General features: G+C 40.8%; 1 protein-coding gene across 1 annotated transcript in view; it reads right to left on the bottom strand.

The window, feature by feature from the left end:
- LOC108802015 (zinc finger protein 84-like) overlaps positions 1-21,078 on the bottom strand; it is a 73,116-nt gene extending 52,038 nt beyond the window's left edge. The window contains exons 1-2 of the mRNA XM_018573901.1: positions 20,540-21,078; positions 5,166-5,831 (exon numbers count right to left, since the gene is read on the bottom strand). Coding sequence (XP_018429403.1) covers positions 5,166-5,831; positions 20,540-20,995 — 1,122 coding nt within the window. The 5' untranslated portion in view covers positions 20,996-21,078. The remainder of the gene's footprint in view (positions 1-5,165; positions 5,832-20,539) is intronic.

The following is a 21,078-nucleotide window of genomic DNA, read 5'->3' as shown; positions in this document are numbered from 1 at the left end:
ACCTTTTAATGTTTTTATTTAATTATTATTTCTTATTATTTTGTACTAATTTGTGTATTTATATTTATTCTTTTTTTAATGTAATTTTTTTCACTTAACTTTATTGCTATCACACAGGAGCTAACAACCCCTGTGTGATAGCATTTGGAGGTGACAGATTCTCTTTACTGACCCTGTCACCTCCAGGATAGGAGTTTCGCTACATTGGCGGTCAGTGTGAATAGTTTCATTACATTGGCAGCCGGCAGGGCCGGACTGGCCATCGGGCATACCAGGCACTTTCCCGGCATCTCCCCTCCCCCGCACCCATCGGCGGCCAGCAGCTTCGGCACAGGGGCCGGGACGGGCCGAAAATTAGGCTGATTGTGTTTGGCCCGTCCTGGGCCCTATGCCCGAGGCTGCTGGCCGCCGAAGGGTGCAGGGGCAGGGAGATGGTGCCGTCAGAAGGGATTGTGGCAGGCAGTGCTGAGGACCCCACCGCTGTGACCCGTCCTGTCAGCTCTCTAGCTCTGTTCTGTAGCTGCAGCGGCCGGGAGGAGAAAGAGAGCGCTGACAGGAGGGATCGCAGCTGCGGACATGGTCTACATCTTTGTAGGAAGCAGTCCGTGTAGCTGAATCTGCGCCTACGCTCGGACTGCAGGGTCTCAGGGGGGCTGTGCAGGATCTGTAAAAATCATCAACCGGATTTCAGGGGGGATTTGCAGGATCTGAGTCGGGGTCTATGGTGGGCTCTGCAGGGTCTCAGGTGGGCTTAGCAGCCTGAGACCCCACAGAGCCCACCACAGACCTTGCAGAGCCCACCTGAGACCACAGCCGAGTGGAGTAAATTTAGTGTGTGGAGGGGCACCCGAGATCATGTTTTGCAGGGATTTTTAGTCCTCTATAGCTGATGGTATTATTCTGCATTAGAGTGTAAGCTCCTCTGTACAGAGACTGATGTGACTTCTCTGTACAGCACTGCGGTATATGTCAGAGCTTTATAAATGTATAATAGTGTGTGACTGTGCGGGGGACATTAGTGTTAGCTACTTTAGTGCAGAGAATGCCAGGGGGATTCTCTATAGTAATATGTCTGTGAAGGTTCATTCATCCAGGTCACATGGTATATCTGTAAAAAATAAGTCAAGGCAACTGGACTTGCTGTATTTTTTTTGAAGACGTTTCACTGGCCATCCAACTAGCTTTTTCTATTCAGAAATTTCTGATGTCTATGGTGGGCAGAGCCAACCACAGATCCTGCACAGCCCCCTGAGACTGCAGGGTCTCAGGGGGGCTGTGCAGGATCTGTAAAAATCATCAACCGGATCTCAGGGGGGATTTGCAGGATCTGAGTCGGGGTCTATGGTGGGCTCTGCAGGGTCTCAGGTGGGCTTAGCAGCCTGAGACCCCACAGAGCCCACCACAGACCTTGCAGAGCCCACCTGAGACCACAGCCGAGTGGAGTAAATTTAGTGTGTGGAGGGGCACCCGAGATCATGTTTTGCAGGGATTTTTAGTCCTCTATAGCTGATGGTATTATTCTGCATTAGAGTGTAAGCTCCTCTGTACAGAGACTGATGTGACTTCTCTGTACAGCACTGCGGTATATGTCAGAGCTTTATAAATGTATAATAGTGTGTGACTGTGCGGGGGACATTAGTGTTAGCTACTTTAGTGCAGAGAATGCCAGGGGGATTCTCTATAGTAATATGTCTGTGAAGGTTCATTCATCCAGGTCACATGGTATATCTGTAAAAAATAAGTCAAGGCAACTGGACTTGCTGTATTTTTTTTGAAGACGTTTCACTGGCCATCCAACTAGCTTTTTCTATTCAGAAATTTCTGAATGTAGAAAGCTGGTTGGATGACCAGTGAAACATCTTCAAGAAAAATACAGCAAGTCCAGTTGCCTTGACTTATTTTTTACAGATATTCTCTATAGCAAGCTTCCTATATTGTAGCAAGGCTTGTGTGCCAGCTGTAGCCCTGTGATACTTACTAGTGGCCGGCCCTGCCCCTCGATTGCGCTTCTGTGTTTGGCTCTGCCCCCTGTTGTGAGGGGTGGGGCCTGTTGGTGGTCACGTGATTGGGCTGCTCAGTCTAAAATGCCAGGGCCTATTTTTAGTCCCAGTCCGGCCCTGCAACCTAGGTTATGATTTTTTGATGTATTTTGCTTAAAAAGCATTAGTTACCGTTCGTATATAAATTGTTAGGTCCATCTAAATCTGCGAGTGCATCTAACACTTCCATCTCGCCAGGATGACAATGCTGCTGTCCAATGTGGCTCTAATTCTCCTCCATGAAGTGAAGCCACCTTAAAACGGGATATGTGTTGCTGGACGGATAACCATGTAAAAATAAAGGGATGAAACACCTCAAAACAAACCCCCAATTAACTCATCCACCACATTTAAGATTTGGTAAACTGCAATACATAATTTATAGTTATATAAAATAATTATATTCATACCTGTGAAAATGCCCCGATACTTAAATTTTTTAAAACTGCTTGCTGAGGCCCTGTTTACAGCACTTCCAACACATCTCCTCCTCCTTCACGGGGAACCTCAGGCCCCACACAACCCACCTGACACCCAGAACAGCTCTACTGAGACTCTACACAGCCCACCTGAGAACCTCCACAGCTCTCCTGAGACCCAGTACAGCCCTCCTGTGAGCCTGGAGACATCACGCTGCCATCTTAGAGCAACACAGAGTATGTAGCTTCATATTATTCTTCATTTCTGTATAATAAATAGCTGGTATTTGTAGTCCTCTATAGCTGATTGCATTCTGCATTTCTGTATAATGTATTGCTTTAGTCCCTCTACAGCTTGATGTCAGTGGCAGAACTACCAGGGTTGCAGTGTTTGCAGCTGGGACCAGACCACCACTGTCATAAAATCATTAGTCTGTATTGTTTCAGAAAATCTGTCACATGACACTAAGAAAAGGGAATCAGTAATTGGTATTGGCGAGAACTTGAGGAAGAGTATCAGTTCTCATACTAGGTCCTGAAAAATCGGTATCAGTGCATCCTTACTAGAGACACAAGCAGATCCTCTAATCAAAGGAAATGTAAATGTGAAATGCCAGAGGATGCAATTTGCATTTCCAAACTCTAAACTCAATATGTAAAGCTGTGTTCCCTTAGTTTTATTTTATAATCTGCCATAATTTACACAGCTCTGCTACATTATCAAATTATATTCGGATTTCTGGATAAAGGGAAACTACATCATCATTGTAAGTATTAAAAAAAGTTAAGATAGCAGAACACTGGAAGGTGGGGTAACAATCTTGCTTGCAGGTGATAAAGTTTCTATCTCCACGGATTATGTATTTTTTTACCATTATTGGCTTTTAGGAAAAATAAAGTGATTGTGACCTTATATACAGAACATGAATCATTAACTATTACAACACACAGTATATGTAAAAAAAATGTTTTATTTATAATTCCAAGATACAAACAATCTCTAAATACAGTAAATGCATCTGTAGGAAAACCAAATCACTACATTCTATTTATGTGAGACGAGCCATTCTTCCATTAGGAAGAATCAATTTAACAATTTTTTTTACAGCACAGAGATCTATGAGTCTTGGAGGACTGGACCCCTTCCTCGGGACCAAAGTAAGTGTTTTTTTTACATTATAGGTGTAACATTTTCAGACAAACCAGGAGTCACTGCTTTGTTTCTTTCACTTTTGTGTGTAAATTTTTGTTTGAGCATCTGAGCTCTGTAAACAATAAGGCATCACACATGAAAAGGAACCAAGAACATGACCCGCTGTGTGCATATAAAATTAAACAAATATTCAAGGTGAATTTCTAAATTCCTCTAAAAAAGAAAGAAAAAACAATACATGCCTTAGTCCTGACCATAAGTAGCTACATATTATACATTCCTTGTAAAAGCTTGAAGCAAATAAATATTGTTTTTAGCATATTGTATTTATTTGTAATGGTCAGGACTATTCTTAGATAAATTGAGATTATTGAATAAAGATATTACATAATTTTCAATATGCCATGCAAGATTATCATTTTTTTTCTTCCTGTTGAGTACAGAGCTCTATAGCTGAAGCTCATTTTTAAAACACACAATTTACTAAAATATGCTAAACATATACTGTGTTTATATATATATATATATATGTTTAGAAAATAAAATGGCTGCAATTTACCGAAGAAACCTTTACAGTTTTCCAAGATAGATGCAAATGACATTAATACCGTGCATAGGGCTAGAAACGACTGGGTGGATGATAAAATCAGCTGAAATTTTTATATGTGACATGTGTACATTGTAATGTAATTGATTTACTAAAAGTAGTAATAACAGTGCACCTAATTTCTGAAAAATATTGTATACATATATACACTTAGCTTAGTGAATGGGGTAAAGATGTGTTCAGTTGTATTATTCAATTATGTGAAATCAAAAATGTATATTTTCTTTTGTAAAATTTCTCTTGTACATGACTGATTGTGAAAGTGAAGTCTAACGGGGTTATTCAAAAAGGGTGAAGAGTTTGGAGAAGGAAGGAGAAGTGAACAATCTAGGACAGGGATGTCCAAACTGCAGCCCTCCAGCTGTGGTGGAACTACGAATCCCACGAGGCTTTGCAAGATTCCCACAGCCATGACTCCCGGAGAGAGATGCTTCATGGGATTTGTAGTTTCACCACAGCTGGAGGGACGGAGTTTGGACATCCCTCATCTAGAACAGAGCTGAACTGGAAAGTGAGCTGAATTTGAGAATTTTTTCCAGTTCGGCTATGTTGTCCTAGATTGTTCACTTCTCCTTCCAAACTCTTCCCTCTATTGTGAATAACCTTTTAAGTAACACAGCTTCATCTTACATAATCAGCTAAGTGAAGATACAGATTGTAAAGTCAACAGTCTCTATTAATTTAGTAAATCAACCTCAATGTGTTTCTGACCGCGACTTGTGTTTATGTCATCAGAACAACCTTGGAAATGGGACAATTGCAAAAATATCCCAAATGCCCCGCTGTGACTCCTGCAATAAGCTGCTGTCTGTGGAATTTCAGATGTAATCACACATGCTGTAGTTAGCTGTGGATAATAGCAACTGGATGCAGCTGATCGCATTAGTCTCAGGGAAGTTCATAGGACTTATGTGATGAAGCTCTTCTCACATTCAGAGCATCAAAACAGACTTTTCTCCAGTGTGAATCTTCTGGTGGCTGATAAGATATGACCTTTTTGTGAAGCTCTTGTTACATTCTGAGCACCTATATGGTTTCTCTCCAGTGTGAATCCTCTGGTGAACAGAAAGCCTTGACTTTGAGGTGAAACATTTGTCACATTCTGAACACCCATGTGGTTTCTCTCCTGTGTGGATCCTCTGGTGTTCAGTAAGATTTGTCTTTTTTGTGCAGCACTTGCCACATTCGGAACATCTAAATGGCTTCTCTCCAGTGTGAGTCTTCTGGTGTTCAGAAAGAGTTCTCTTTAGTGGGAAGCTTTTGTCACATTCTGAGCATTTAAAGGGTTTCTCTCCAGTATGAGTCCTCTGGTGAGTATTAAGATTTGACTTTTGTTTGAAGCACTTCCCACATTCTAAACATCCAAATGGCTTCTCTCCAGTGTGAATTCGTTGGTGTTCAGTAAGAATAATCTTCTGTGAGAATCTCTTGTCACATTCTGAGCATTTAAATGGCCTCTCTCCTGTGTGTATCCTGTGGTGTTGAGTTAGATGATGCTTAATTGAGAAGCACTTGTCACATTCTAAACACATAAATGGCTTCTCTCCAGTGTGAATCCTCTGGTGTCTGATAAGAATTTGTTTTTTTGTGAAACACTTTTCACATTCAGAGCACTCAAATATCTTCTCTCCTGTGTGACTCCTCTTGTGTTGAGTGAGATGTGTCTTGTCAAATGGTTTCTCTTCATTATGAATCTTCTGGTGAACTGTTAGAAATGACTTTAAGATGAAATTTTTCTCACTGTCCGAGCACTCGTATAGCTCGTCTCCTCTGGGATTCATTATGTGCTAAAGAATGCCAACTTAGCAGTGGAATATTTTCAGACTGCTTAAATAAAAAAACAAATAGGAATTTCAGTGAGTCCCTGAACAAAAAAGGAAAAATAAAAATAAATTATTATAGCAACAGATGAAGACCAGCCTCAAAAGTTTAGACTAACACAAAATTGTTCGTCTTTATGTAAGAAAAATGGGGGTGATTTCGACTAATCATAATAATATGAATATTAATAAATAATATCCATATCATTTATCAACACCCACTTCTTACTGTTCGAGAGGGGTAGGCCAGCTAAGAAAACACACACAGTGAACTGTAGGTTTAAACAAATATATTATAACTGGAATTTAAACATACACAGCTTGATTATTGATAAAGAGGAGATTACAGTAACAACAAAAACAACAAATCATATCAATGAGTACTAGCACAGCAATAGCAAACCAGCAATACTCAAATAACACTACTAAACCAGGGAAGACAACAACCCAACACCTCTACAACATATAAAATATGATAAACTGGTTGGCATAACATGTCAATTGAATGTACGTCTATTACCCATCCTGTAAGATTTACACAGGTTCTGGACTGTGGTTCCCAAAATGGCTTCCTCTCCCTCTGACGGCCTCTCCTCTCCGAAATGCCTCCCTTTCTCCCTCTGATGGTCTCCTCCTGTTTCTGGCCCCTGACAATTGTTTTAGAAAGCTCTACCCCCATAGACTTGCATTGAGTTCAAGTGCAAACTTTTTGGATGTTCTAAAGTTCAAATTCAAACCGAACTCAGGCCTGTTTGGCCCATCACTACCTCTGTTGGCCTCTCTACCAAAGTTACTTTATCTCCCTCTGATGGCCTCTCCTCTCCAAAATGGCTTCATCTCTCCCTCTGATAATCTCCGCCTGGTTCTGGCCCCTGTCTCTTTATTCTACCCTGTTTCCCCCGAAAATAAGACCTACCCCGAAATTAAGACCTAGTACTATTTTTGGGAATTGCTAAAATATAAGACCTACCCCGAAAATAAGACCTAGTTGTGACCGATCCCTGGGCCGGTGGTGGCAAAAGGGGGAATTTGAAGAGCCGCGGGAGAGAATCAGCGGTGCCAACAAAGCCAGCGCTACAGGAAGCGAGGCGGCAGCGGAGGGAGCAAAGCCGCATAAGCCGATGCTTCCCCTATAGCGCCGTCTCCTGTCACAGGCGGAGTGATACCAAATGCACTCCGCCTGTGAGTAATCAATAGTGAAAGCGTGCTTCACTCATTCTGGCCAGCGATGGTTAACAAATTGCTCTTGGAAAGGTACGACACACCTGATTGCCCTGATCACCATATTCTTAACTTTGACACTCACTCCTGTCTTGTAAATCTTCTACCGGTAATAAGTGTGGATTGTTGTACATTTAAAAAAATAAGACCTACCCCAAAAATAAGACCTAGTGCGTTATTTTGAGCCAAAAAAAATATAAGACAGTGTCTTATTTTCGGGGAAACACGGTAGCTAAGCCAATTTACTATTAGAAACCCCTGATTGGTCCACAAAACCTAATCAGAGCTATCTCACAACATTGATTGGATGGTAGCTTAAGTCTCTTTGATCTACTAATACATAGGTTGGCTATAACCCGGCTTGCTCCATCTTGTCTGAGAAGAGTTTACAGTATATGCATAATATCTTGAGTGTTATCTTCCTGAACCAATGGACACTCCCAAAATACCACTTGGTGTAAAACCAGTTGTACCTTTTAGCATATCAAGGTGCCCATTGATCTCAAAGAGGCAACACCTCACATATACCAAAAGGAGAGATCTGCAGGACATATTAGCATACCAACAAACTAATCCTTTTATTTATACTAGTCTTGGGATTTCTTAAATTTAGACAGTTTGCAGTTCAGATGATTAGTTCTCATTCGTTTTTTTTTCTAAATTCACACCGCACAGGAAATAATAACTGAATACAGGTTTGTCTTTTCTGAGTGGAGAATGTTTTAAGTCAATGAAGTATCTTTTTACTCCAAGCCCCCAAACAGGAAGGGTGGCATAATACAAGCATTTAACTTTAGAAGTCCTGCAGTAATCGTAAAAACCTCAGGGTGGTTGGGGCTGGTTCTGTTCACATGAGTTCACTCCATGGAAGCCTTAATTACAGAGAAGCTACATATAAATAATAATGGATACATCCATGGAATAGGATTTACAAAGCATTAAAAGGTTTTGTAAAGATAGTTTAGAGTAGAAGCTTTCCCATTTACAACACACTGTCTGTCAGATGGAGCCATAGGAAGAAAAGGGGAGGATTCACAGTTCTGGTTCCCTTGTGGTGTGTGTAAATGTAAGCGTGTTGTTGAATTCTGAATAAACATGTGTGTTTTTTTTCTTTCCGAAGCAGACGCAGATTTGGATGAATCCGAATTACAGATATAACGAATGCAAACAAATCCGAATATCCGCTTCCGAAAGTTGTCAGTGGTAGTCTGTATGAATTGTCATTTTGTGTTCGTTTCGTTCATTCGTTGCATATGAAAAGTATGATGACACCTCTACTCACAGACCCAAATGGCATTCTGGAGATCACGAATGTCAAATGGACGGAGCGAGCCATGACGCCACAGCTCGCTCTGCCCATCTGTTTAAATTTCGGGCAGAAGATGTAATTTTGCGGTGAGTCTTCGTCGGGTTCGGGTGGTCGTTGTGCAGCGGGACTTTTTTCATTTTGGCGGGCGTCGTGCATCGCAATTGACGCTAGATTACATCTATGGAGCCATTTTATTAAATTAAAGGAAGTCAAAAATTGACTTTCAATTAAAGGATTTTTTTCTAAAAGTGTGGTTTGTTTATTTACTTTGAATGTAACCCTTTAGTGAATGAGTAGGGGTACAAGTACCCCTTACTTATTCACAAGGGGGGCAGCATCTGGGTGCTCCCTTAATTAAAGGGGTACCCCGATAAAAATAAGCCCCCTTACCCGCAGACCCCCACAACCACCGGGTCAGGGTTGTGGGGAAGTGGCCCTTGTCCCCATTGGCACGGGGACACCCTCCCATGCCGAGGGCACATGGCCTGGTAAGGCGCAGGGAGGCGCACAATCATCCCCACTTTCCTGCTCTGCTGGGCCTGTGCTCTGATCAAGGGTCTGGTAGGACTGTTAGGGGAGACCCCACGTTTGTTTTCCCATTTTTGGGGGCTGGGGTTCCCCCTTAAAATTCCCACCAGACCTAAAGGGCCTGGTATGGATTTTGGGGGGAACCCCATGCACTTTTTTTGTTTTAACTTGGGGGGTCCCTCCTAACATTTCTACCAGACCTAAAGGGTCTGGTGAATTGGGGAGGAACCTCACACTATTTTTTTCCTCTTCCGCAGACTGAAAAACATTGTTTTTTTCCTCTCAAATGCCACTTTGCTGCGACGAATGAATGAAACGATTCGTACAGACTACCGCTAATTAATTGCGTCCGAATCCCGAAACAAATTGACTTTCGGACCCGAAAAACGAAAATGCAAAATCCAAAACGAAACAAATGTTTTGCCGGTGCACGTCTTATTCTAAACAATTCTAAGTCTTTTTTTCAGCAAAGGAGCCAAGTAAATCCATTGGAAACTCATAAAGAACCCAGAGCTCCAGGTGCTGGCAGTTTATGTCAATGCAAACATTTTTTCACAAATTCATGCTTCCTACCATCAATCACTACAATACTCCCTTTTCATGCAGTGATATAGTAGTCCCCTGGAGGCACTATGGTGCCCAGAGAGGTACATGCTTTCTGGCATACACCAAATTATAAGACAATAGTGGTTCTCTTAACTCTGCAAGAGAGGGAAGATTTCACATGCTGCCTGCCATAGAGGTTAGTATTCAGCTTACACTTTTTTTAAGGTGCCTTCTGACTACAGGAGAAGTTTTAATCCTTCCCCACTCTATCTAAACAGAAAAAAGTTAAGCTATAGGTACACTTTCATTTTATTCATGAATATGTTGTTCTATGAACCTCAGAGTCATGCGACAAGAAGCTACAATCCCTTTCCAGAAGTACAATAAGAACCTTTCGAGTATTAATGGACTGACAGATTAATATCATCCTGAGTAAACATTGAGACAGCCCATGTTTCCCAGTTGATTCCTTAACACATTTTCTGTTGCCTGGATTCCATTTAAATACCCAAGACATACTCTGCCTGCAGCCAACAAATCCTTAGTATAATGTTCAAAGCATATTACATTGTAAAATCCATAATCACACAGAGTGCATCTACCTGGTATAATGTAGAATGTTGTCCTATAGAAGCTTCTTGTTCTCTTGACCAGCAGTTCCTGTTACTGACTGAGCCCAGCCTTGCCTTATATTCATTTCACCACCATTCACCTACATGTGCTGGATCTCTATTGGATGAAAAGGTGAGATCTACTTCACAAAAGGAATGTTTACATTGTAATGGGGGCAGTTTCAGCTGCTCTTTGTTTCAGTCCTCCATCCTAATCACAGCCAGGAGACGTTCATTAACATTCTAATGCACGGAGGGAGGACAATAGGAGGGAACCTTCATTGTAAATGACTGGGAGTTGTCTCTCATCATTATCATAAACAGGTGACACTATAATTGTATCATCAATGACAAAAGGGAACTGGAGAATCTTTGTTGAAATGTATCTATATTTAGAAAAGGGTTATTCACTTTTGTAGGTCCGTATGCCATACGTCCTTGGCAGCGAAAGGGTTAAATGTGTTTTTTTTGCTGTGTTGACAAGATTTCCAATAATTTCCTGTCCTGTGAACACAACAAAGGAGAGGAGTTCTCTCCATAGTGAGGGAACTCTCCTCTTTACCTGTCACAGGAACAAATGTCTGCATTGGAAGATTTCCTCTCACGTCTCTTCCTGTTCTGTAACAGATGACTCATTTTTTATTTGCCACAACATTGTGTCTCAGTGACAATGGTGGAGACATAGAGGGAACAACATCACAACTGGGGAAAGTGCAACAATAGAAAGCTGGCAGGGGTCACCATCTTTTTTTACTCTATACAAACCTCAGAAAAGTTTGGGCTTTACATTGACTTTAAAACTCATGTAAATAAGCTCCACGATCACTCCCATAATGGATTATAATCTCAAGTTTAGTTTCCTAATTTGTATTGAGATTGTAGTCCATCACGGGAGTGATCTTGGAGCAGTGACTACTTTACAACACACACAGGGACCATGGGGAACACAAGTAGCCCCCCTCCAGAAGGAAGGACAGTGTCAGCACCAATTCAGAGATGATTTGAGGATCTACAGCCGAGTGTGCGATACATTTGTGTTAATAGTTAAGGTACCTGAATGCTTTTGGTGTCTGCAGTGGTCTATTGGGTTATTTTCTCTAATAGAAATCCTTCACAAATTTGTGGAATAAAATAAGTGATTTTTTTCATGGTAAGTTATACAATCCCAACCTGAAAGTATTACTCCCGGTATTTAGAGAAAAAGCTGTGTGCATGCCAACCCCAGACACTGCACAGATTTACTAACCTGCCAAACACGTCACGCAAAAGCACGCCTGAATTGTGTGCGTATATTCACATAGGGAATAGAAACCTGGACATATCATAAAACCAAACACACATTTTTGAACCCGTCACATCAGAGAAAACCAACATTTGACAATAAATGACACACATTTCCCATACGAGAACTCAGTTTCTAGCAGAGTGTCCTGCTCACATACATGTCAGTCTGCATTTGAGCAAACCAGTCATGGACCAGTGTGAGCCTTATATCAAGTTTGTTGGAGGCGTGTTCAACCATTTGGTGGTAATGCCTAATCAGCATGTGGGTGACAGGTGCACATTAACCCATCACATGCACTAGAGTCAGGGAAGAGGTGTTTGATGTTACTCTGGATTTTTGCTTAGAGTAACATTGGAGCCTCTTCAGAGTACATTGGTTATGGGGGTGAGAGTCAGCAAAGGTTTACACAGCCATGGTCCTGCCATCATACACTATTGCCAAATAATGTAATCCCCCCCAACCACCTGGTTACACTGCCAATGCATGTAACATCGGACTGCATGTGGTTTACGTGCGTTTCCGCAGAACATGGAATTCCTGTGATGCCAGTGCAGGAGGGGGCTTGCAGTGCTATTCCTTGGTATGTGCCACCCAAATGCCACTCTTACACCCAATGCATGTGACCACAGGACCATGTTACATCTACAAATGTAGTGCATGCAGGACATTGTTGAAATGCAAAACTACGCATGGTAATGTGGGGAATTGGAGTGTTGCCAAGGAGTGCATCTAGGGTGCCATTGACATAAATGCCACCACATGGAACTTATTGCACTATAAGGCACTCCGGGTGATTCCCCTGATCCCTCAGGCACTCAGAGTGAACACTGGCCTGGGTCACTACAGCAATAGGCCCTGAACGCCCATCACACTACATGCACAGTCCTGAAAATTCTCCGGAGCAGTGTGAGCTCCAAATTTATTTTTACTCTTTTTAATAGGAAGTGCATGGTACTTGCAGGAGTGCTTGTAGCAGTGTGGCCAAGAGCTCTGCGAGTGAGAGGTGCTTTTGGTTTGCCAGTCAAGAGAATGGCGTGCTACAAACATCCTGCAGTGTCCTCACACAGCTAACCTAAGTACACCCCTGCAGTGTGTTCACACAGCATGGGCTATTGGTAGAATGAGCACACCCCTGCATTGTATTCAAATACACCCCAGCATGACATTGCAGGAGTGTGCTTATGCTAGCAAGCAAAAGGTCATGCTGGGTGTTCACACACTGCAGAGGTGTATTCATTCCACCAATGGATCATGCTGGTAGGGAACACACTACAGAGGTGTATACATTCCACCAATGGATCATGCTGAGTGTTCACCTCTGCAGTGTGTTCACACCTAGCATGATCTATTGGTGGAATGTATACACCTCCGCAATGTGTTCACACCCAGCAGGTGTGTTGTGCAATGCCCTGCATGAATTGCATAGTAATGTTGTGTACATTGGCTGTATGTAGTAATGTGATTGTGTTGCTGGTATTGATGAATGCAGGAATGTAAATGTATGAGATATCCATTTGTGTCTAAATCACTGTGATGCCTCATAATAGGAATTGTGAAGTACTCATGTGTTTTGGACATTAATTAGTTAGTGAAATATATAATAGAATTCTCTCCATAAGTGTAAATACCGGCAACATGAAACAACTTCCTATCAACGTACATTTCTGGACAGTAGAGAACAATGAACACATCGCTAAAATGTTTACTCCAGTCGCGTGTGTTTATGCTATTCACAAAGAAATTGGTAAAAAGTGGCGCGGTCGTGTTTCTGTGGGTATAAAACTGTGTAGACATGTGCAGTTGGCTCCAGCGGACCTCAACATGCCAGTGCTGTGTAAGGCAAGTATTTTTGAACAATGATTTTACTACTTTCTAAGTGTTTTTTTCAGTCTCTGTGGTCAAAAAGTTACAGAACCACAATATACCTGTAATGTGTATGATTTTCCCATATGTGGTGTGACTTTTTAAAACCTCTACGCTGGTATTAGCATGGCGTGTAGCATAAAAGCGTATGCTACATGACGCGCGCGTACATAAATACAATAAAATACGCCACCTAGGTGTGAATATGGGACACGCTGCGCGTGTTCACTTTGTAAATACACTTTTGCACAAGTTTACGTGCACACACGCTATGCGTGCACGTGTTTGCGTTAGCAAATCGCCCCTTTCTCTCTTTTGAAGGTAGGGTTACTATTGTACTTAAAGGTTCCATAACAATGGTTTTGCCTGAAAATGACAAGTTTTCATTAGAGAGAGCACAGCAGAGGGTGTTCCCTTTCATACATTCTGTCTCTCAGTGGAACTTCAAACTGATGCAAATACCTTCTTTTATTTTATAATCTGCCATAATTTACACAGCTCTGCTACAGAAACTACATCATCATAAGTACTAAAAAGGTTAAGATAGCAGGTGAGGTAACAATCTTGCTTGCAGGTGATAAAGTTTATATCTCCACGGATTATGTATTTTTTTTACCATTATTGGCTTTTAGGAAAAACAAAGTGATTGTGACCTTCTATACAGAACATGAATCATTAACTATTATAACATCCAGTATATACAGAAACATTTTTATATTTATAATTCCAAGATAAAAACAATCTCTAAATAAATGCATCTGTAGTATAACCAAATCACTACATTCTATGTGTTTATGTGAGACGAGCCATTCTTCAATTAGGCATCTCATCTAATCAATTCAACAAACTTATAATTTTTTACATCACAGAGATCTATGAGTCTTGGAGGACTTGTCCCCTTCCTCAGGACCAAAGTAAGTGTTGTTTTTACATTACAGGTGTAACATTTTCAGACAAGCCAGGAGTCACTGCTCTGTTTTTTTTGTTTGAGCAATAAGGCATCACACATGAAAAGGAACCAAGAACCTGCCGCATGCATATACAATTAAAAAATATTCAAAGTGAATTTCTAAATTCATCTAAAAAAGAATTAAAAAAATACATCTTAGTCCTGATCATAATAAGGAACTACAGATTATACAGTCCTTGTAAAAGCTTGAAGTAAATATATATTGTTTTTGGCGTGTTATTGTATTAAATTGTAATGGTCAGGACACTTTCTAGCGAAATAGAGATTATTGAATAAGGATATTACAAACCTTTCAATATACCAAGCACGATTATAGTTTGGCTCCTTCTCTTATTATATATATCAAGTTAAAAAAAATAGCTGCAATTTACCCAAGAAACCTTTACAGTTTACCAAAAAATAGCTGAAAATGACATTAATACCGTGCATAGGGCTAGAAACGACTGGGTGGATTATAAAATCAGCTGAAATTGTTATATGTGAGATGTGTATACTGCAATGTAACTGATTTACTAAAAGTAGTAATAACAGTGCACCTAATTTCTGAAAAATATCTACACTTAGCTTAGTGAATGGGGTAAAGATGTGTTCAGTTCTATTATCCAATTATGTGAAATCAAAGCTGTATATTTTCTTTTGTAAAATTTCTCTTGTACATGACTGAGTGTGAAAGTGAAGTCTAACAGGGTTATTCACAAAAGGGTGAAGAGTTTGGAGAAGGAAGGAGAACAATCTAGGACAAGGATGTCCAAACTGCGGCTCTCCAGCTGTGGTGGAACTACGAATCCCATGAGGCTTTGCAAGATTCCCACAGCCACAGACATGACTCCCGCAGAGAGATGCTTCATGGGGTGAACCACTGGGTAGTAGACTGCAATCATCTAATGGGCTATTTTGATACCAAATACCTCTCACCTCCCTGCTGCTTTTAGTGGGGTTTATTGTGGTGACCTTCCCCCCGCATGTCTGCTCCGGTGGGTGTGATTCAGGTGCTATGCCTGGATGGGGCTACAGGAACGCACACACATCGATTTGTTTTAATGATAACTTTCTCCTCCTGAAGAAGCGCCGTTACAGCGCGAAACGTAGAGAAACTGCTCTTCCACACCCAACCCTTCCAACAGTATATTTTTTTCACTTACATGATTACTACTTATGCCATGTCTAATATGATATGAGGTTTTGATTTGTCTCAAACCAGATCATGCATCATTGTTTTATGTGTTGAACTCAGATCATGTTTAATATTGCTTTTCTATATCTGAATCATGGTTTTCTCGAATGATTATACTATGCATGAAGGGCGGTGCTAGTGGGGACCAAGCCTGCTTCACTTCTAAACCCTCCTAGCATTGATTCTAGACCTATTTATATATGTCAGCATCATAAATTTTTGATACCTGATCAAACTAACCTCGATCATGTCTATCTATTAACTGCCAATCTAAATTTGAATGTCTTCTTTATCAACACCTATAATGTTAATGGAAGGTTCTTTGTGAAGGGAATGAGCATAGAGGGATTTATCTACTCAGTTGGTTAGTATTACTTTTATGAATTTGCTATGAGCCTTTTTTTAAATAATATTATTAAAAATATATTTTATATACTATTTTTGTTCGGAGTTGTCATTCTGGTGCTTCCAAAACCCCACCGTCCTTCTTATTTTTTTGCTAGCTATTACCAGGGGTGCAGCACCTATTATCCAAATCCAGGTCAAAACCTCTTCTACAAGCAATATTGGTAATATATTTGGATACATAGTATAGTGTAATGATTGTCTAATTAGGTTTATATGTTTACAAGGGGTTGAGGACAATTCAGAGAGTAATAGAATATTACATGTTGATCAATAAGATCCTCGTTTTTCTTTCTTTGAGTGGTGGTGCACTGGTATGTATTCATTTAACCTGGTTAAAAAAAAAAAAAAACTGTAACTTCTTAAAAAGTGTTAGATGAGGTTCCTATTTACGTTGTTAGTTAGGTCCATTTAATTTTGCTAGTGTAGCTAACACTGCCATCTCTATAGATTGAGAATGCTGCTGGCCAAAAGTGGCTCCAATGTTCCTCCATGGAGTGATGCCACCTTAAGGCGGGAGGGACTGTGTTGAATGTGTTACTGGCTGGCGATGTAAAAATAAAGGGATAAAAGCCTAAAAAAATAAAACTAATGCATCCATCATATGTAAGATTTTGTAAACTGCAATATGTAACATTTTTGTTTTTGAGTTTAGATACACTTTAAATGTGAATTGTAGAAGAGTTGGTGAATCATTAACAGAAACAAGATTACAGAAGGCAGCTTATATTTACCCTATTTGCGGGCGTATAAGACGGGTTTTGAGACCTTAAAACATCCTCAGAAAATCAGGGGTTAAATTAAAATAAAAAAATGTAAAACAAAATTATTTAAAAAACAGCAGCAACGCAGCAGTTGAAAATCAAATCAATAGGAAAAAATTGCAGAAAATTCAAAAATGGCTTGGCCAGCTGATTTGAAAAATGTTCCGGAGGGCTTGGCAGCGAAAGGGTTAAACATTATTTTGGGCTATACTCGTCTCATAAGACAAGTATAGCCCAAAACCTATATTTTAACACAAAAAGTAGGGGGTCGTCTTATACGCCGAGTCGTCTTATACGCCGGCAAATACGGTAGTTTGGTCTTTTGGTTCACGCAGCTGTATTTTGATTCCACTCGTTGGCTGTCCACCAACTTACATATTTAGGACACTGGATATCCAAATGGTATTTTTGAAGTAGCTGCTATGTAACTATTTGTATTACAATAAATTGTACAGAAGTAGCTATACTGGAAATGCACTATTATTCGATTCTATATTGATTTGTTCCTGTACATTTCTGCAGGAATTCCATTTCAGAACCCGTGAACCATCCTTCCTTCATCCTGCTGAAAATGTTTTAAAAATTGGCTTTATTTAGCTGCACAGAAAATGTTGAATATTTGAGTCTATATTTATAGTATAAAAACCTCTTTATATGAAGGTGTAAATAAATCCTATTTTATTTCTACAATGAAGTAGTCATTTAGATGTTATACTTCTCTTTAATGTATGTATGCCTGACTAAAGATAATAGAGGAATGGCACATGAATTCACATGCAGAGTATCGGGGGTGTTGGTATAAAACAAAGGTGTGAAGGAGATCGCCCAGTTGACAAATATATTTAGCATTTCCTATGCTAGAGACACAAGCAGATCCTCCACACAAAGGAAATGTAAATGTGAACAGTCAGCATGATACAAGAATGGGGATTTAACGCAGAATGCGGGAGTAGTAACACCCTCACTGCCGTCCCCAGATTCCACTGGACACCAGGTCAGTTCATTTATTTTATTCTCAGCACTTGTGTTTGATAATGTTGAGGGTTTCTTTTTCTGCATTGGTCAGGGAACCGAGTATTGGCTTTAAGGATGCACCAATACCGATACTCGGTATCGGTGCCGATGTTGAGTATTTGGGCGAGTACTCATACTCACCCAAATGCTCCGATGCCTAGCCCGATACTTCCGGTATCAGGAAGTCGGGTAGCGTGTCATTACATGCTGCCCAGCTTCCTGATTGGCCGGGAAGCCGACTCCATGCTCTCTGACGAGATGGGCATAGAGCCAGCTTCCTGGCCAACCAGGAAGCTGGGCAGCGTGTAATGACGTGGCACCCGGCTTTCTGATTGGTCGGGAAGCCAGCTTCATACTCCCTCGTCACCTCTTGATGAGAAAGCATAGAGCCAGCTTCCCGGCCAATCAGGAAGCTGGACACCGCGTCATTACACAGCGCCTGGATTCGGGATTGGACAGAAAGCCGACTCCATGCTTTATCATCATCTAGTGACAAGAAACATGGGGACGGCTTCCCTGCTAATCGGGAAGCCGGGTGGCGGATCTTTATACTGCTGCCCAGCTAATCAGGAAGCCAGGTGGCAAGTCATTACACGCCACCTGGCTTCCTGAATGGGTCTTCCAGTATTCGGTATCGGCAAGCACCGAAAAAAATGATCAGTACTCTAACCGAAATACCGGTATCGGTGCATCCCTAATTGGCTTTCCCTCCCCCTTTTCCCCTATTATCTGCCCTTCCTGTGCCTCTTGCTATTGTCTCCTGGCCCCCCTTTCTGTTAATACATTGGATTGGCATTAGGATTTTTAGCAGAGCTATACATTTGGGGCCCTCTCTTGGCTACATATCCATTATATTTTGTATCTTTATGTTTGGGATGCCTTTTATAACCTCATTTTGTTGAGCTCTCAGGACATGGGTATGATATTCCCATATCTTCTTCCGTCATCAGTTGTTACAGCGCTTTACCATATGGGCCTCCGTTACTTTGTGTCCACTATTAGTAGTTTAATATATAATGTAAAATCTGACCTGCACATGTCACACACACACTAATATATCTATCTATATCTAGTATTTGTCCTTACTTCTAGACACCTATGCAATTGTGTCCCTCTAGCTCTGGTGTTTTTTTGCAGTGCCCCCTCATGTGGTCCCCCCCCAGCACAGGAAGTATTGTCTGCTTTCCATTGTTCGGTGCCCTTATTGGAGCAGTGTAAGCAAATCTAAGGTTCACATGCCACAATAACATTATATTGCATGTCAAGATAGTATTATTCATGTATTGATTCGTGTTTCTCTGAAGCTGATTCACCATTTTCCCCTTAGCTTAGTGAATGAGATGAAGTTTTGCTGATGTCAATCATCCAATACTGTGCAAGCAAAAATATAATTTTTCACTTTTATTTGTAATTTAGTTTTTGACGAGCTGAGCTCTTTAAAGAAAAAGGCAGCACACAAAAAAGGAAACAAGAGCTTCACCTGCTGGCTGCATAGAAGTTGTTGCAATTAATTACAATGAAAATAGATATTTAGAAAAATACACATTTTCCTTTAGACTGTAAGCACTCGGGCAGGGCCCTCATTACCATTTGTCTTGGACTGTATCTGTAATGTCTTCTTTATATAGTCAAGTGCTGCACAAACTGTGGGCACTATATAAATCCTGAATAATAATAATGCAAAGACACGCTGATAGGGTAATTGTTTCCTCTCTAAATTGTCCATGTAGGTATGCATGTGAGATAGGGACCTTAGATTGTAAGCTCCTCGAGGGCAGGGACTGATGTGAATGGGCAACTATGTAAAGCGCTGAGGACATTGTCGGCACCATATAAAATACTACTAATAAAAAATAATACATTTTCATTTTGACTATAATAAGTAACATGTATTACACATTCCTTTAAAAAGCATAAAGAGAATGTACAATGGTACCTCGGTTCACGAACACGTCTGTTCGCGAACAATTCGGTTCGCGAACAGGAAGTTCGGCAAATTTTTGCTTCCGTTCACAAACTCTGCATCGGGCGATGAACACAACCGCAGCCATCTTCCCTGCTCTAACACATGGTCGTGGCTTCCTCTAGTCGAGATGTAGTAGATCCCATCGCACTCCTGACCGGATAAAGCCCAAACGAAAACTGGGGGGGTGCCGAAAGTGATCGCGAATGCCTCCACACATCAAATGCAAAATACCATAAAGTCACTCGCACTCTGTTTGTAGATAGCAGCCAATCTTCTTTATTGACTGAACATGACAAAGCAAACTTTGTGTATGTGACATGTTCAGTCAATAAAGGAGATTGGCTGCTATCTACAAATGGAGTATGAGTGACCTTATGGTATTCTCCTCTAGTCGAGATCGCGCTCTGAGCACAGTTTGATTCAGTTTGCGACCAGAATTGTGGAACAAATTAAGTTTGTGAAGAGAGGTACAACTGTGTATTGGCTTTCCGCATATATTTATGTAACAGTGTCAGCCAAATGATCAGACAATTGGTAATGTACAATTTAGTATTTACTTAGTAAAAGGAATTTAAACATGAATTGCCTGGCAGGAAGTTCAGGGAAGCTGAGCTGAGACTTGGAAGGAGCTGTAAAGAAACATGATGATTGTAAGCATTTTTACAAAAATGTAAAGCAATTCTTTGCTGGGCAATGTAGGTTTCTTTTGATCTGGATTCATTATTTAATTTTTTTTAGAGTTTAAGTACTTTCCACGTTCAGAGCATCCAAACAACTTGCGTTTACTGGTGGATCTTCTGGTGACTGTTAAGACCTCCCTTTTGTGCAAAGCCCTTGTCACAAACTGGGCATTTAAATGGTTTCTCTCCAGTGTGAGTCCTCAAGTGACCAGTAAGCTGCGTCTTCAACCTGAAACATCTGCCACATTCTGAGCACCTGTACGGTCTTTCTCCTGTGTGGATCCTCTGGTGTTCCTCAAGTTTTCTCTTTTGTGAGAAGCAGTTGTCACATTCTGAACACCTGTATGGTCTCTCTCCTGTGTGCACCCTCTGGTGTTCCTCAAGTCTTAACTTTTGGGTGAAGCACTTGTCACATTCTAAACATTTAATTAGATTCTCTCCTGTGTGGAACCTCTCATGTTCAACAAGATTTCCCTTAGTTGTGAAGCTCTTATAACATTCTGAGCATTTAAATGGTCTCTCTCCAGTGTGACATACCTGGTGTCTCATAAAATTTGACCTCGATGTAAAACCCTTTTCACATTCAGAACACTTAAATGGCTTCTCTCCAGTATGACTCATTTGGTGTTGAGTAAGATTTTCCTTCGATGTAAAACCTTTTTCACATTCAGAACACTTAAATGGCTTCTCTCCAGTGTGACTCA

Source organism: Nanorana parkeri, unplaced genomic scaffold, assembly GCF_000935625.1.
Source record: "Nanorana parkeri isolate BGI_ZX_2015 unplaced genomic scaffold, ASM93562v1 scaffold2601, whole genome shotgun sequence".
In the NCBI taxonomy this organism is placed as follows: domain Eukaryota; kingdom Metazoa; phylum Chordata; class Amphibia; order Anura; family Dicroglossidae; genus Nanorana; species Nanorana parkeri.
Note: the sequence above shows the minus strand (reverse complement) of the source record. Positions and strands in the feature narration are given on the sequence as shown.